The sequence below is a fragment of the Nannobrachium achirus genome, assembly GCF_963921795.1.
Source record: "Nannobrachium achirus genome assembly, chromosome: 10".
In the NCBI taxonomy this organism is placed as follows: domain Eukaryota; kingdom Metazoa; phylum Chordata; class Actinopteri; order Myctophiformes; family Myctophidae; genus Nannobrachium; species Nannobrachium achirus.
This window is the reverse complement of record NC_137819.1, coordinates 19,581,861-19,597,657: the sequence shown is the minus strand read 5'-3', so window position 1 is coordinate 19,597,657 and position 15,797 is coordinate 19,581,861. Positions and strand designations below refer to the sequence as shown.

Here is a 15,797-nt window from a genome sequence, read left to right as displayed (position 1 = left end):
GGACTTCATATGGGAATGCCCACATATGGAGGAAGACAGTCCATATCTGTGTGGCTGGTTCAGACAGGATCTCCATGTATGGGCATAAAAGGGTTGTACCACATATGGATCTCCATATATGGGTATCAGGGGTCTCCATATATGGGTAACTGGTCCGATATACATCACATTGCCAGATGGCCAATAATTGGCGCGTAGGGCAAGGTCGCATGTCGCCCTGAGGCGTCTTACTAGTAGTAGTGGAGTAAAAGTACAATATTTGCCTCTGAGATGTAGCAGAGTAGAAGTAAAAGTACTGGAAATTGGAAATACTCCAGTAAAGTAAAAGTACTGTACCTCAAACTTATACTAAGTACAGCACTTAAAGTGGGCGTGACACGGCCAAAACAGCTAATTATGGCTATCAAATTAGCCAATTTTTTAAATGATGTCATGTACCCCCATGTTAAATTACCCAATCAAATTAATTTATTGTAGTTACTGTACTGAAAGTAGTACTTTCTGTACAGTAACGGCAATACATTAATTTGATTGGGCTAATATGGGGGGAGGGGCGGAGACTCGCGGAGTCGAGTATCCATATCATTATCTTTTGAAACTGCCCCAAAAAAAGCTGTCCGAGGCGTGTTTCCGACTTTCTAAACCAACTTTAAAACTATCAGTTCTATGGGTAAAAATTATACACCATTCGCTATAAAATGGTAAAAAAGTACATGTCTTCTTCAAAAAAAGGTGTCAGAGATTCGTTACGAGGGTCAACACGCTTCTCCCCGTCTAAGGGACGGTTTTGTCGGCCATACCCTGCTGTGTCTTCCGCTAAACCTGACTGGAGGACCTGGCCGGGACGCGTGATTATGGATCCCACTGGGAAAGATGGAGAACGAGCGTCCAGCGATCTCCTTCTCCTCGGCAGCTTTGAGCCCTTTTAGCAGACATATGTCCTGCTGTCTCGGAGGACTGAGGTCCGTGGCTCATACACTCTGTGTGTGTAGCCTGTGTGTGTGTGTGTGTACACACACAATAGCTCTCCAAAATAGCCTTGCGGTGCGGTGCGGCGCTGCTACACGCTAACAACATCACGTTGTGCGCGGCACGGCAGGACGGACGAAGTATACATTGCGAGGCACCGCACAACGGACGAAGTATACATTCACTACTAACTGATACGGCCCGCCTCCTTTTCAGACCGTTTGAAGAAACACCACATGACTTACTGTATCATAATGTTAAATTTCGGCCGGTGTCACGCCCCCTTTAAGTAAATATACTTAGTTACTTTACACCACTGCTTGTGGAAGAATATCACCTACGACACACTACGGTACTATGGTGCGTGTGTGTCACAGCACGACGTAGTTCGTCATAACGACTCAATAGTTGCATAACTACCGTGGATAGATTTACGCGGTCAATTTACCTGCAGTGTGATCAATACCCACTTTGTTCAATGCGTGTCACATTTATTAGCACTATAATGTAGCTTGTAGGATTGCAGCCTTGACTCCCTCATTACGGCCAATAATTTATCTCCTAGCACCCCTGGTAGTTCTCATGTACCTCCCCACCCCCCAACAAGATTTAATGAGGAGGCAACGACTGTTGTGAGGGATTGTGGGAGTGTGGGTTTGCTGATCAGTCAATTGACCTCAATTTCACGTGCACTCTCTTGTGAGGGTTGTGTGGGTGGGTGGGGGTGCGTTGAAAACATTTGCTTCCATAACCCCAGCGCGCTCTGGGCCTCATCTCAATAAATCAAGAAGCAGTTAATGAGATTAGAGGGCTGCACGGATCGATGCAGACAGCCGCCTCTTTACTCTCCTCCGCCCTCTTGTTCCGTGCAAGGAGCCTCGCAAACAACCCAACACGATTTTAAAGTAGTGATTTTCTTGCACTTCAGAAGTTTAGCCGCCACCTCGCAGCCGCAGAAGAGGCGGCAGGCAGAGGCGGGCTCTCTCTCTCTCAGGAGGGGAAACACGATCATTAGAAGATCTCTGACAAATCCAGGCTGCTTGGGGTGGAGTGGAAGTCACAGTCAGTCACTCCCTTCTTCTCTGCCGTAGTCTGAGGACTCCACTGCACTTCACTCTCCTTGTATCCCTTCTTGAAGTTTCAAGATTTTTATTTTCATTTTTTCTCATGTTAAGAATGTTATTTAAGTGGCATGATGTTTCAACAAATGCTAGGTTCATTGTTTACCCGATATTACACTCTTCTATATCTGCACTCTTCCTGTGACGACTTAACTTGTTGTTTACCCCTAAAACTGGGAAAGCATTTTTAATTTTTTTGCATTGGCCATTTGCAAGGAAAATACAGATGTGCAAACTCACAGCACAGCACAAAGTGACACGCTGTGAGTTTGTACATCTGGTATTCTATGCAACTCCTGATTTAGAGTGCATTTGTAGAATCAGCCTCAGGGCAGTGCCGGATTAACCCTTCATGGTGCCCAGTGCTACTACCCGTTCCGGTGCCCCTTGGGACCTTTTTGTCAGCAGACGCTTTGCGGACATGTTTCACCCTTTTAGTGCTCCTTCAGCAGCCTTTGCCTCTAGATTTCGGTGCTTTTGCGGTGATTCTTTCAGTCTTCTTTCACTTTCTCCCCGTCGTTTGGTGCCCTCCCATGCATGGTGCCCTGTGCTGCAGCACCTATAAGCACATCCATTTAGCCGGCCCTGGCCTTAGGTGTTAATGGTTTAATGACTAGAGCCCGGCAGCCCGTACTTAACTCTGCTCATTCAGATGTTGCACGTGTACATCTCTCTGGATGAGAGCTTTTTCTAAATGCCGGATTGGGTTTAGCAGTTGAAGTGTGTCCCATCTGTTACGGAAACACCTTAGCCCTGTCCTCTGTGGGTCTGTCAAGATTACAACATTTAAGTTGATGATTAATTGTCACGCAAATAATTACATTGGAACATATGAATACAAAATGTAATTTCTGTTTGCCTTTTAGGCTTCCTAATCAAAAGTTGCACAAGGCAGATATGACAAACAACTTAATAATAATACATTATTTGAAGAAATGACTGACATACAGTATGTATTTATTAATATATTTTATACTTGATTGCGGAAATGGCTAATCTACATGCTTACAATGTGTCACAAAGTGATGTGTTGTAAAATCAGCTTTTTCTTCTATGCCTTTTGTTGTAGATCTGCTATTTCAGCTTTTTTTATATTTTAAAATGTATGAAAATCATTCAACATGGAAACGATTATGACGATCATGCCGAAACAATTGCGATCATCTTGAATAATTGCCATTCGGCGATTGCGCAATAATCGTGACAGGCCTTGTCCTTTGATGATGCACGTCCAGCGTGTGTGCAGGTTGTGTTGTGTAAGCAGATTCTTTCAAATCTTCCTGCGGTGCACACAGACACGGGACAGATCGTTTACGTGGTGAAGAGGGGCAGGTGTGAGGCAGGTAATGAGGCAGGTAAAGTGTGTGTCTGCGTGAGGATCTTTGTCAGAGCGAGCTGTGCTCATGAATCCTGTGCCTGCAGGGACCATGTGACTCTCATCTGTGAAGGGAGGGGGACGTTCCAATACTGTATGTTCTCTCCTCTTTAATGCAGGCATCTTCTATATTTTTCACACCAAGAAGCTCAGGGGTCTTCAACGTGTTCAGGCCAAGGACCCCTTAACTGAGAGAGAGATGAAGCAGGGACCCCCTCTACATATTGTGTCTTCAACTTGTTTGCCAGCGCTGTTATCAGTCTGTTGGATTCATTTTAACGTGTATTTTCAAGCCTTTAACCACTTAAATCATCGATATTTTGTAAACTTGACCTTTGACTCTGTACTTGGTCTGCTCTTTTTTACCTCTACACCAAACCTTTTTGCCAAAAATAGCCGATCTACGAGCTCCTAACGCGAGGCGTTGAGAGCTTGTAGATCGGCTATTTTTGGCTAAAGTTCTCCTCGGAATAGGGATGCGAGGGTTCAAGTTGTTAATTTTAAAGAATGATCCTATCACACAAGGATTTGGCGGCCCCCTGTAGTAACTCTAAGGACCCCCTAGGGGTCCCGGACCCCCTGTTGAAGACCCCTGCTCTAGTTGAGAGGGAGATGAAGCAGGCACCTCACACTGCTGCATTGTATACAAGTGTGTTGCAGATTAAACCTTTTTCATAGATTTCATAGCGTCAGACGTGTTCAGACAGCGTATCATCAGTGTATGTTGGATTAATGTCATTCTTTCTGAAAATAGGCGATCGAGGCATTGTGAGCTTGTAGATATGATACGTTTGCCTAATGTTCCCCTCAGAAAATGGATAGGGTTCCTATCGCACGGAGGTTGTCCCATATGGATGTTCCAAGATCCATAAGCATATTTTAGTAGGCCGATATTAACCAATTAGGGGTGTAACGATACATTTGAATAGCGATTCGATACATATCACGATACATGGTTGACGATACGATACATGGACGATATTGGTTCATTCATGGCGATACGATACGATTCGATTCATTGATTTTAAAATCGATATAGTAACTATTTAGCAAAGTCATTAAATCTGTGTGAAAGGTGTGGAAAGTGCAGGTTTTTAAGGGAAACATGTATTATTATGGATATAAATAAGTAAACACAGTGATTATCTGCCAAATACATGGACATTGTATATTGACAAACCTGCACCTTGAGATGAACCTAGAGAATACACACATTTATGGATAGACCAGTGTAGCTATATGGAAAGGAAAAGTTATTAAACCCCTCCTTTTAATTTTTTCTTCTTAAAAATGCTAAATACAATGCCCAAGTAGGTAGTATCGATACAATCGATTCTTTGCACTTCCGATTCGATACGATACAAAATAAAACGATACGATTCGATTTTAGCTGTTTTCATTTCGATATACTTCGATTCTTTAAGTTAAAAACGATATTTCGATACAGTTACTATATCGTTACACCCCTATAACCAATCTCTCAGATTAGAGAGGAAGTGGTGTGTGTGTGTGTGTGTGTGTCCGTCTGCGTTTGCATGTGCGTGAGGCTTTCACATACAGTACCACTCGTTGGGTGGTGGTGGATGTAGTTGTAGATGAAAGAACAAGTAAATCTAGTACTAATCAGAGACTATCAGTGCCTCCTGCAGGGCAGACAAACCGCCAGACAGATAATGTTGATGTTGGACAGAGATCAGAGGTGCTGCTGAATGCTTTACATTTACACAACGTGCTGAGAAGCACAGAGAATGGACTCCTGATAGATCTACTTAATGTTGACAGAGAAAAATAAAAACTAGACTTTACAAAAAAAAGGAAAAAAAGACACTAACTGAAACTGTATTGTGTGTTTAGTAAATCACTACAACTACAACTAATAAAAACAAAAACATAAAACAAAGCCTTTTCTTTAAAAAATAAATAAAAAACTAACTAGACTAAAACTAATTAACACTAAACTGAAATCAAAAAACAAAAATAAAGACAAAATGAAAAACTATAATACAGCATGAACATGCAGCATGCACACGCACGCACATACGCACGCACGCACACGCACACGCACACGCACACGCACACGCACACACACACACACACACACACACACACACACACATATGCAGCAATGCACAGGCAGCATCACATTGCAGGGCAGGAGGCTTGGAGGCAGGGCAGAGTGAGATGACTGGAGGTCAATGAGGGGGCGTGTTCTCTGTGTTCAACTCATCTCTGAACTGTTTGGCTCCTTATCTGAAGATACAGTGAGGTCACAGCAAACAAAGAGAGCTGGAAGGAAAGTTGTTTTATTCTGAACTCTATTAAACAAAGCATCCAAGTTACATGCCTTCTTTTCTCTCACAGCAGGCATTTGAGCAGCTCTGGATTCAGGAGAGTGAGTCTTAATCTTTATTGATTTTATTTTTTCAAGGACCCCCATTTTAATCAGTGGGTCCCCAATCTACACAGTAAAAATCATCAGTGTTAATTTTACTCTGTGTAAAAGATCCACGGGGGTCCCTTTGGTTCAGGACTATCAATCATTTAGCATGGATACTCTCATCCATTTAATTTGACAGATTCTTTCACTATATTGTATTACTTTTCTTGTTCTCTGATCACACTGTTCTCTTTGTCTTTCAATCTAAATCTCTAGTAGTGTGCTGAATAGCGTATTATTTCACTATCCACTACACTCCTCTGTCGGCAGTTCTTTATTTTTACAGAATCTTTTAGAAGCTACAGTGCAGTATGTACTGTATGTGAGGCCAGCGTAGCTGCACTTCATTCTTCATGTGTTTTACAACCATGGCACCAATACAGATCAATACAGGTTGTCTCATTCCAACCTGACGGATCAATTAACAGAACACTGTTGCAATCTTTGCTCAGCGCCGTTCTTCAAATGTTTGCGTGCACGTCGTTAAATGAATTAAACTGTTGGTTTAGATCAGTGGTCTCCGTGTACAAATTGAAAGCGCTATCGTTACAGCGCATGCAGATATAATGAAATCCAAAAGCCATAAATATTCATTACCGTACAAATCCTCCTTTTATTTGCAGTGCCCCTGCTGCTGCAAGCCAACGCTGTGTTTTTCTGTATTTTTACTTGGGGCGCTCGGAGAACATGAGAGGACACAGAGGACTCCACTCGAGATGCAAACATGATGTTGCAGGGGGCTGCTTGTTTCCTTTTTTCTTTCTTTTTTTTACCTTCTTATCCCATCCTCTGATCCTTCTATCTCACCATTCCCTCGGTACAGAAACTCTATACAGGAAGGTGTTGGATCGGACGTACTGATTTGGAGTTTAGATGGGGTTTTCCCCCTTCCTCCACTGACGATAACATGGTTTCTCTCTCCCACCAGTTCCGATAAACTGTTTATTTTAGGCCTTTATTGATAGTACACAGTAGAGAAAGAGAGAATTCTGGGAGTGACACACGGCAAAGGTCGTCGGGCTTGGGACTCGAACCTGCATTAGAGCCTCTACGTGGTACAGTATGTGCATTAACCCGCTAGGCCTCACAGTCGTGTCTGGGGTTGTTATGGAGTCCCGTCCACGTTCATTGGTCATCCTGTTGCAGCAAACGGAGGTGGGCAGAGCGAAGGATGGAGCATCATGACATCACCACGGATCTCGGATATTATCGGTTTGGATGAATCTACCCCTCACTTTCTTCATGGCAATATTTAGCTCCTTGCCTTCTGGTGTGGTGACTGGAATTGAGGGGGACTTTGCAATCGAATATTAAAGATCCTATCGGGCCTCACGAAGAATCAATGCAGCTTAGACACCCACTCCATCTCCACTACCTCCACTTCTCTTTCCTTCTGCCATGCCAGATAGCTCTCCATTACGTATCTCGTCCCACACACACACATCTCTCTCTCTCTCTCTCTCTCTCTCTCTCTCTTTTTCTCCCATCTATTTTTTCCACATCATTCTCTTTGTTCTGTGTCATCCCACTTGCTCTTTCACATTCAGTGAACAAGTAGTTTTTCCCGGGCCTGTACAACGTGTGCGTTTCTGATATTCCCTCTCTTGACAGTGACACACAGACACACTCGATGGCACTTTTCCGCGACACAGAGGGGCCTAACGAGAGTGGGTCGAGGCGCTGAGACCAGGGGATCGATGGCAGCGGGGTCCGTCGGCATGTGATTTATTGAGGCGCTAAGCGGGCGGTCGTCTCTAATGGCCGCTCACATGAGAATGAGAAATACACATCAATTAGGAAGGGAGACAGCCCCAGTCTGTATCCGTCTTGCCGCGGCCTTGTATGTTATTGATTGGCCCTCGGGCGCAGCTCTACTGTCTACAAAGGCAATGCGTTAGTAGCTCGCCGGAGCACATGACGACACAATATGGCTTTCACTAGGCTTGACTGTACGTTGGGTGAGTGTCCTGAAGCAAAGCTCCTTACCTCATGTGTGGCTAGATTCGACCCAGGTAGAGCAGTGGTTTTCAACACTTTTCATATCAAGTTCCATTATTTATTCATTATTTGGGCCACAGTCAACCATTTGATGAGATTTTGCCTCTCAGACTCAAGACTTTGTTGGAAACGATTTTGTCCACAATTCCATGCTGTATTGATGTGGTACCATAGGAGTGATAACAGGCAAACCTTGATCAAAATAACATTGTTTTAATTAAGTAATGCAGACATTTAACAATCATTTATTGCATACGCTCAAGAGTTGGTTTGGTTTGGTTACCAACTCTCCATCATTTATGAAGCAGGGACCCCCTCTACATTGTATACATGTGTGATGCAGATTTTCATCAATTTCATACAGTAGATAGATCCATAGACTTGTTTGACAGCACTGTCATCAGTCTATTTGTGTTTTTAGTTAACTTGACCTTTCACTTTGTACTTGGTCTGCTCTTTTTTACCTCTACACTATTTGCCGAAAATAGCTGATCTACAAGCTCTCAACGCCTCGCAGTGTGAGGCGTTGAGAGCTTGTAGATCTGCTATTTTTGGCTAAAGTTCTTCTCAGAATAGGGATGTGAGGGTTCAAGTTGTTAATTTAAAAGACACAAGATCACAAAGATTTGGCGGCCCCACTGTAGTAACTCTGAGGACCCCCTAGGGGTCCCGGACCCCTGTTGAAGACCCCTGTACTACACAGTGTAATACTCAACTAATAGACCTGAAAGTTTGAACTTCTCCATTGAGGTTCAAGGCTGACCATTCAAATTGGACTTGAATGATGAATTCATTCTTATCCGTTTACTGTACAACCCAACAGGGTTGTAACCAAGGGGCCCCACCACCTTCTATGTCACTATCATGAATTCAATCTGCAGCTTTTTGCGTCGTCCATTTGGCGTGTTTTGATTGATCAATCGATCAATCAATCAATCAATCAATCTAAACCTTGTTTTGCAGGCACGGCGGCACAGTCGGTAGTGCTGTCGCCTCACAGCTAGAAGGTCCTGGGTTTGATTCCCGCTGGGGACACTGTGGGCGCTGGGGGCGTGTTCTCTCCTCCGTGTCATCAGTGCCCATACCCTAAGTGGGGTTGGAAAAAAGGCCTTTCTGTGTGGAGTTTGCCTGTTCTCCCTATGTTTCCTAGGGCAGTGGTTCTCAACCTTTTCAGGCCGCGACCCCCAAAATAATCATATTTTAACTGGGGACCCCCCCCCCCCCCCCCACCTTGACGAGCGCTAAGAGTTGAGACATAACATTTTGTATAACGCGAGGCATTGTGAGCATGTAGATCGTCTATTTTCACAATTTCTGCCTCTAATAATTGACAATTTGGTCAATGTTTAATTTGTCATTTTAGAAGTATTAAAAAGTCCTTAAATTGTCACTTTAGAAATGTGCAGATATGGTTGTTTGTTTATTGTTGAGTGAGAAAACAATGTTGCACATTAAGCTAATCATCTGGGGACCCCCCAACATATTGTGGGGGCCCCCCTGGGGGTCCCGACCCACAGGTTGAGAACCACTGTCCTAGGGTAGATACCCTCACAAAAAACATGCAGTAATCCTGTTCTCTATAATGCCTCCCCCTGGCCTCCTGGGGCGCCTAATGGGGAGGAAAGGAACTGGTTGGATTAACCTGTTCCTTCCAGGCGCTACGACCAGCCGGGCAAACTCCCCACTGTCAGGTGAGAAGAAGCGGCTTGGACTACTCATGCATAGAAGGAAGCATGAGGTCAATCGGTTGCTCTCCCCAGGTTGGCAGAGGGAGTGTAGCGCCCAGGATTACATTAGATAATTGGCACTTAGTGAAAAATGGGTTACAAAATCATGGGATAACATTTTAAGAAAAGAAGAAAAAAAATGTTTTGCACGGTGGACAGTTATCCTGAAAGTGTACAAATGTAAAAGTGTTTGTCAAGCGGGGCCACATTTATTGTACGTCATTGGTTGTGTGGATTCACTGAAACCTGGTTGTCTGGGAGGACATTAGGATTTGGCCTGTTGACTTTAATGACAGCTTGTACTTGTAGATTGACTCTGTGTGAGCCTTATTCACTTTGGTGCACTACGTGTGTCTGCTGGCTCTGCGGGTTGAATGAGGGGACATTTGATTAATGTTGCTACTCATTGAGTGTAATATAATAATTGATCGATTAAGCTTTAAATGTAGACTTTAGTAGTTACGTCAGAATATGTACACGTGGTTATAACAACCTCCATCCATCCTAACGATTCAATTTTAGTAATAAGGGGGAAAAAAGCCAGTTTCGTGATTATTAGATGTCTTGCCAATAATGTTGCTTGAGACTGAGAAATGCAAAACCGAGCAGTACTGGCATCAGGCTCAATAAGTGCCCTCCCTGAGTGTTAAAAATCTCAATCCAATATGTACGCAAAGATGACCGAAACATATGCACACGTGTTACAGGTGTCTGGTGATATTTTTTCACAAGAGGGGTTGATATTTTAGAAAATGGCATGAATTATTATTATTATTAATATCATTATTATTATTAAAGGACATGGATATAGGTTGCTGGACTGAAATGTAAAGAAAAAAAAAGGTTAACCCCACCCCTGCTCGGTACTCTGTACCAACCTACTCACCGTTTAATCATATTCGTCATATATTACCTTTTCTCATCTCTTCACAGGTAATGTTTGAGGCGACGGTGTCAGAGGAGCGTCAGGGCTACATGGCTTTGGACGACATTGTGCTGTTAAACTACCCTTGTTGTAAGTACCCCCAACCCTCTCTTAAACTACCCCTGTTGTAAGTACCCCCCCCCCCCCCCCACCCTCTCTTAAACTAACCCTGTTGTAAGTACCCCTGTATGTTCTTTTGACCGTGCCTCCGTGACAAATCTTCCAAAGTGCTTTGTAGGGATGTCCAGCTCTTAAAACCATCGCTTACGGCGCTGGCTGTACACTTGCTTCACTGGCTCCAGACTGACAGTGTGAGCATGTGTCTGTCTGTCCAATTAAAATCAGACCGACTATTTGGACTATAATGGATATTTTGAATGATGTAGGACGCTAAACACATGTAAAACAGCCTCTAAGTCAAATAAATACTCCCTATTGTACTGCGTTGTGAGGCGTTATGAGCATGTAGATCAGCTATTTTTCTGCCTCTAATATTTGACAAGTTGGACAATGTTTAATTTGTCATTTTAGAGATTTTAAAAAGTCCTTAAATTGTCACATTGATATGTGCATATACCCTCTATACCAGTGTTTCTCAATCTTTTTTGGCTTGAGTACCCCCTTTCCCTGATTTCTGAATCCAAGTACCCCCTTTACCCGACAACAAAATAAAACTTATAAAACTGCAATTATAGTATACACCAGTAAGACTCCCTAATCGGGAGATAAGCGACCGTAGGTCACTTATCTCCACAAATAGGGCAAAAATGTGTTTTTCCAAAATCTTCCTGATCCATGTTGATGACATGAGTGTAGACATAGTGTGTAGTGAGTTTCGTGATTTTAGGGCAAAATCTGTAGGAGCAGTGTCCAAAAATGTGTTTTAAAAATCGGCCTGAAGGTGGCGCTAGAAGAGGGGCATGTGAGAAATGAGGGGTGGGGTCTCCGCGTTGCCTTGGCGGACGAATAGGTACCGGGCCCGGCTCTCCCGGACGCTCCTAGCCCGAGTTACGGCATTTTATGTGAGCTGCAGTGGAGGGGGTCCTCCACTGGGGGCGCCACCACTTTTGCATCCGTTCTGGAGCAGCAGGAGTGGGTGGTCCCCAGGAATTCCCCGTGAGCAGCCCCGTTGGGGTGGTCATTTGGTCATTTTTGCACATGTGGTCATTTTTTACACCTGGGGGTCCCCCAGGGACCTGGGGGTCCCTGGAGCTCCGTGGGTCCTTGGAGGTTGTAGTTTGGCAGGTAAGGAGTGTGTGTGCAAAATTTGGCATGGATGGGGGCAACGGTTGTGGAGATATGAGCAGGACAAAAGTGTGACGTGTGACTGACGGACTGACTCACTCACGGACAGCCCGTATTAGGGTTTAATGCCGGGAACCGGGATCCCGGGACTCCCGGCCTGAGCGCACCTAATTTCCCTCCCGGTTATTGGCTTCGGGAACCGTCATCCCGAAGATTGTCTTTTTCTTATATAAATTAGGCTACTAATTATTACTAGAAAGGCCTACTACAGTGCGTGGGCAATGGGCTGCTTGTCACATATCCTCGCCTCCTTTTTTAACAGGAAAAATCTATATCAGAATGAATCAGAACGTCAATATGCCTACAATAATCCAACCAAAAATTAATCTCTCTCTGATTTGCACTGCCTCTTTGATGAGCGCAGCCGCTGCGCAGCGCGCAATCTCGAGAACGAGGGGGGGGGGCTTCTTTGCTGTAACATGATGAATTGCCCAGTTTGGGACATAATAAATATACTTGACTATAATGGACATTTAGTTTGGCTGTTGATATGATATCACGGGAGGGCGGCGGTCAGATGCAGTGGAATTCTAAAAAGCCACGTCCCATACAATAGGCCTACCGCCTACTAAATAAACTTAATTGATTAAATCTAACGTGGCGTGGCACCGAAATTATACTGCGTTCCACTTCCAACAGTCCCTTTACCATTACAGAGACCACCTGTATGCCTTAGCCTATTTATAACGTGATGTTTTCCAGCAGCAGAATGAGCAAAATTATGGAAAACAACTGCTGTACTGTAAGTAATAGGTCTACATTTGTGGTCTACCTTGCTTTCCTGGGGTGAACTATGAAGAATGATCTTGCAAGCGTTATTATCCCCCCAAATATATCCGATTGTGTAAGTAATGCAATGCTTTATAATGAGCCACTGAGGAACATTGAAGCGTTGCGTTGTGAAGAGCTGTGCGCGACAGCGCGTCCAACGGCATCTCCCATTAGCTTGATTATATATAGTTTGTCCTGCGAGTGTCATGCTGACAATAGCCGATCTGCAAGCTCACATAGCGTCTAATCTACGACGTGTTGTGAGCTTGCAGATCAGCTATTTTCAGTGACACGTGGAAATACAGTCGATAGGCTACGCAATGTCGCCCCCTGGTTGGTTAAAGGGGTACTGTCACCTAAAGCCAAGGCCGTTCCATGGCTATTAAACATTATTAATTATTATTATTATTATTGACGGGAAATACCGGGGAGCCCGGGAGAAGCTCCGGAAAATCCCGGTTTTTAAATTGAGCTAAATTCGGGAAAATATTAAACCCTAGCCCGTATACATAAATAGTGGTATATGACACTATATATTAAGCCCCCCATCCAAAGAATATAAAATCAAATGGTTTTCATGTCAATAACTTTAAAAGCCATCCCAGTTGCCTGGTACCATGTAATTTAGGTTAGCAACTTAGGCTCATATCAAGTTTCTCCACGTGTCATCATTAAACATAACAGTACATGTTTTTTTACCCTTCTCATTCAATTGTAGTCAATTATTTAACTATGAACAATATTAGCATGATTTATACCTCTATTCTTCTTTTTGGGGTAATTGTCTTGAGTAGTACCTTCGCGTACCCCTAGGGGTACACGTACCCCCATTTGAGAAACACTGATCTAACATTCTCACAAAACAATTGTTGCCTAGAGACCAGATAAAAATAAGAAACTAATTATTGAAGGAAAATAAAGAATATATGAATGCTTGGATTGGATGTTGTTTGCTTTCACCACCAACACATGCTGGCTTATTGGTGTACTTGATCTGCTTTGAGAAGTTAGCAAACAATACAAATAAATAACAGTAAAAAAGTAATATTGAAAGACCAGAAAAGGCACACATGAATATATAAAGCAAACATCTTTTTGTGTCTCCAAACATATTTTTAATACGTTTTTGGCCCAAAAAAATCCTCTTTTGATCATAAAGTTTGCCTTCCCCTGATCTACCCCAACTCTCTTCACCAACTCCTTTCACCAAAAATAGCAGATCTACAAGCTCACAACGCATCCCAATGTTATGACGCGTTTTTTTTATTTATTCATTTTGGTAAACCCTGAATAGGGGTACTGGGGTTAAAACGTTAAATACAGTATAAAGTTATTTTCAGTCAGTTCTGATGGAAACAGATATTTCTCCGTGACATAGCCTGCCGTATCTCAGGTGGAAAGATGTACATATTTACGTGTAATATGATATAGGATTCTAATACTTAACAGCGTAATTCAGGGGTGCCGTGGATGAAAACGTTATTTGCCGGGGTGCTCTGAGTCAAAACAGTTTGAAAACCCCTGCTCTATACAGTCCTTAAATTGTCACATTGAAATGTGCATATACCCTCTATACACTTAAAATTTACGGTGGTTTGTTTACTGTTGAGTGAGAAAACAGTGTTGCACATAAGTTAATCATCTGGGGACCCCCCCAAAATAATTCAGGGACCCCCGACCCACAGGTTGAGAACCACTGTACTACTGAAACTCTTTCCACACTGTGTAGTGGAAGAGCTTGGCTTTGAAACTTGAAAAAAAGAAAACACAACTCAAATAAATAAAACTACTTGGGCATCAATCAGAATACTTTATAAATAAAAACTCTCCAACTTGTAAAAATATGGATCTTTAGTAAGAAGTAGAAAGTAAGTAAAAAGAAAAAAGTATTATAGCGGGGAAAATAACTAGGAAGGAAGAAGAATCAACAATACAGAGAGAGCTAACGTAAAACGTAAGTAACAAGCAAGATGCAATTGGAAATTGCAAGTGTGGTTGCCGATGTGACTATATTCTGCAGCAAGCTAACTGTCATGTGAAGCTCGACCAATACTCGAGCTAGCACCACTCCCAAATGTTTTTCCACTAATTTCCAATTGCATCTGATTCAAGGTAAAAACCTGTTCACGAATAAAGTTTATCTAGAATAAAGTTTCCCCGGGACTACAGTGTGTTGCCCTGTCGGGCAACCACACTAATAAAACCAAAAAATATATAGGCCTATAGATGGTGTCGAGAACCATAAAAGTATTGAAGCCACAGAAAAGTCATTATACAACACAAATAGTAATAATATTTAAAGTAGCCTAACTATAATGTATTGCAATTTTATAGTGCTTTTCTAAGCAAGTTGCCAACTCAAGGAGCTTTACAATGGTCCATTCATTCATACAATGGGAACTACATGTCAATGCAGTGCCAACAAAAAAATATACACATATTTTGCTGCTGGTGCAGCTATTGTGGGTTACGTCATGCCCCACTGTTTACAGTGGCAAGACGGCTTTTCCACAACGTGGACACGCTGGTGTACCTTCAGAGTAGACTTCATGGTGAAACTCTTGCCACACTGGTGACAGCGATAGGGTCTCTCTCCCGTGTGAATACGCAGGTGACCCGTCAGAGCGCTCAGCCGACTGAAGTTCTTCTTACACTGTTTACAGTGGAACGGTCGTTCTCCGGTGTGGAGGCGTTCGTGAGACTGCAGATCAGACACCTGGATGAAGCTCTTGTCGCAATGCTTGCAGCGGTGAGGTCTCTCTCCGGTGTGGAGACGCTGGTGTCTCCGGAGGGTGTAGGAGAAACTGAAGCTTGTGTCGCATTGTTTACAGTGGTAGGGTTTCTCTCCGGTGTGCGTGCGCTGGTGCCTCTGCAGGTCGCTGAACTGACTGAAACTCTTGACGCACAGCGTACAGTCGAAGGGTTTTTCTCCGGTGTGGATACGATGGTGTCTCTTCAAGCTGTCGAACTCCTTGAAACCCTTGTCGCATTGTTTACACCTGAAAGGCCGTTCTCCCGTGTGGATGAGCTGGTGTCTGTTCAGGTGACCGGCCTGGCCGAAACGCTTGTCACACTCTGTGCATACGTGAATCCTCTTCTTTCCTGTGTGCAAGTCAACTGACGTTACTTCTCCCGTTGGAGTTGAAGTCTTGGTAAGCTGTCGATGACT

General features: G+C 43.4%; 1 protein-coding gene across 1 annotated transcript in view; it reads left to right on the top strand.

Moving 5' to 3' along the window:
- LOC308293340 (receptor-type tyrosine-protein phosphatase U-like) overlaps positions 1–15,797 on the top strand; it is a gene marked incomplete at both ends in the record, with an annotated part of 255,222 nt that overhangs the window by 139,351 nt on the left and 100,074 nt on the right. Inside the window, one exon of the mRNA XM_080735807.1 lies at positions 10,561–10,642. Coding sequence (XP_080591933.1) covers positions 10,561–10,642 — 82 coding nt within the window. The remainder of the gene's footprint in view (positions 1–10,560; positions 10,643–15,797) is intronic.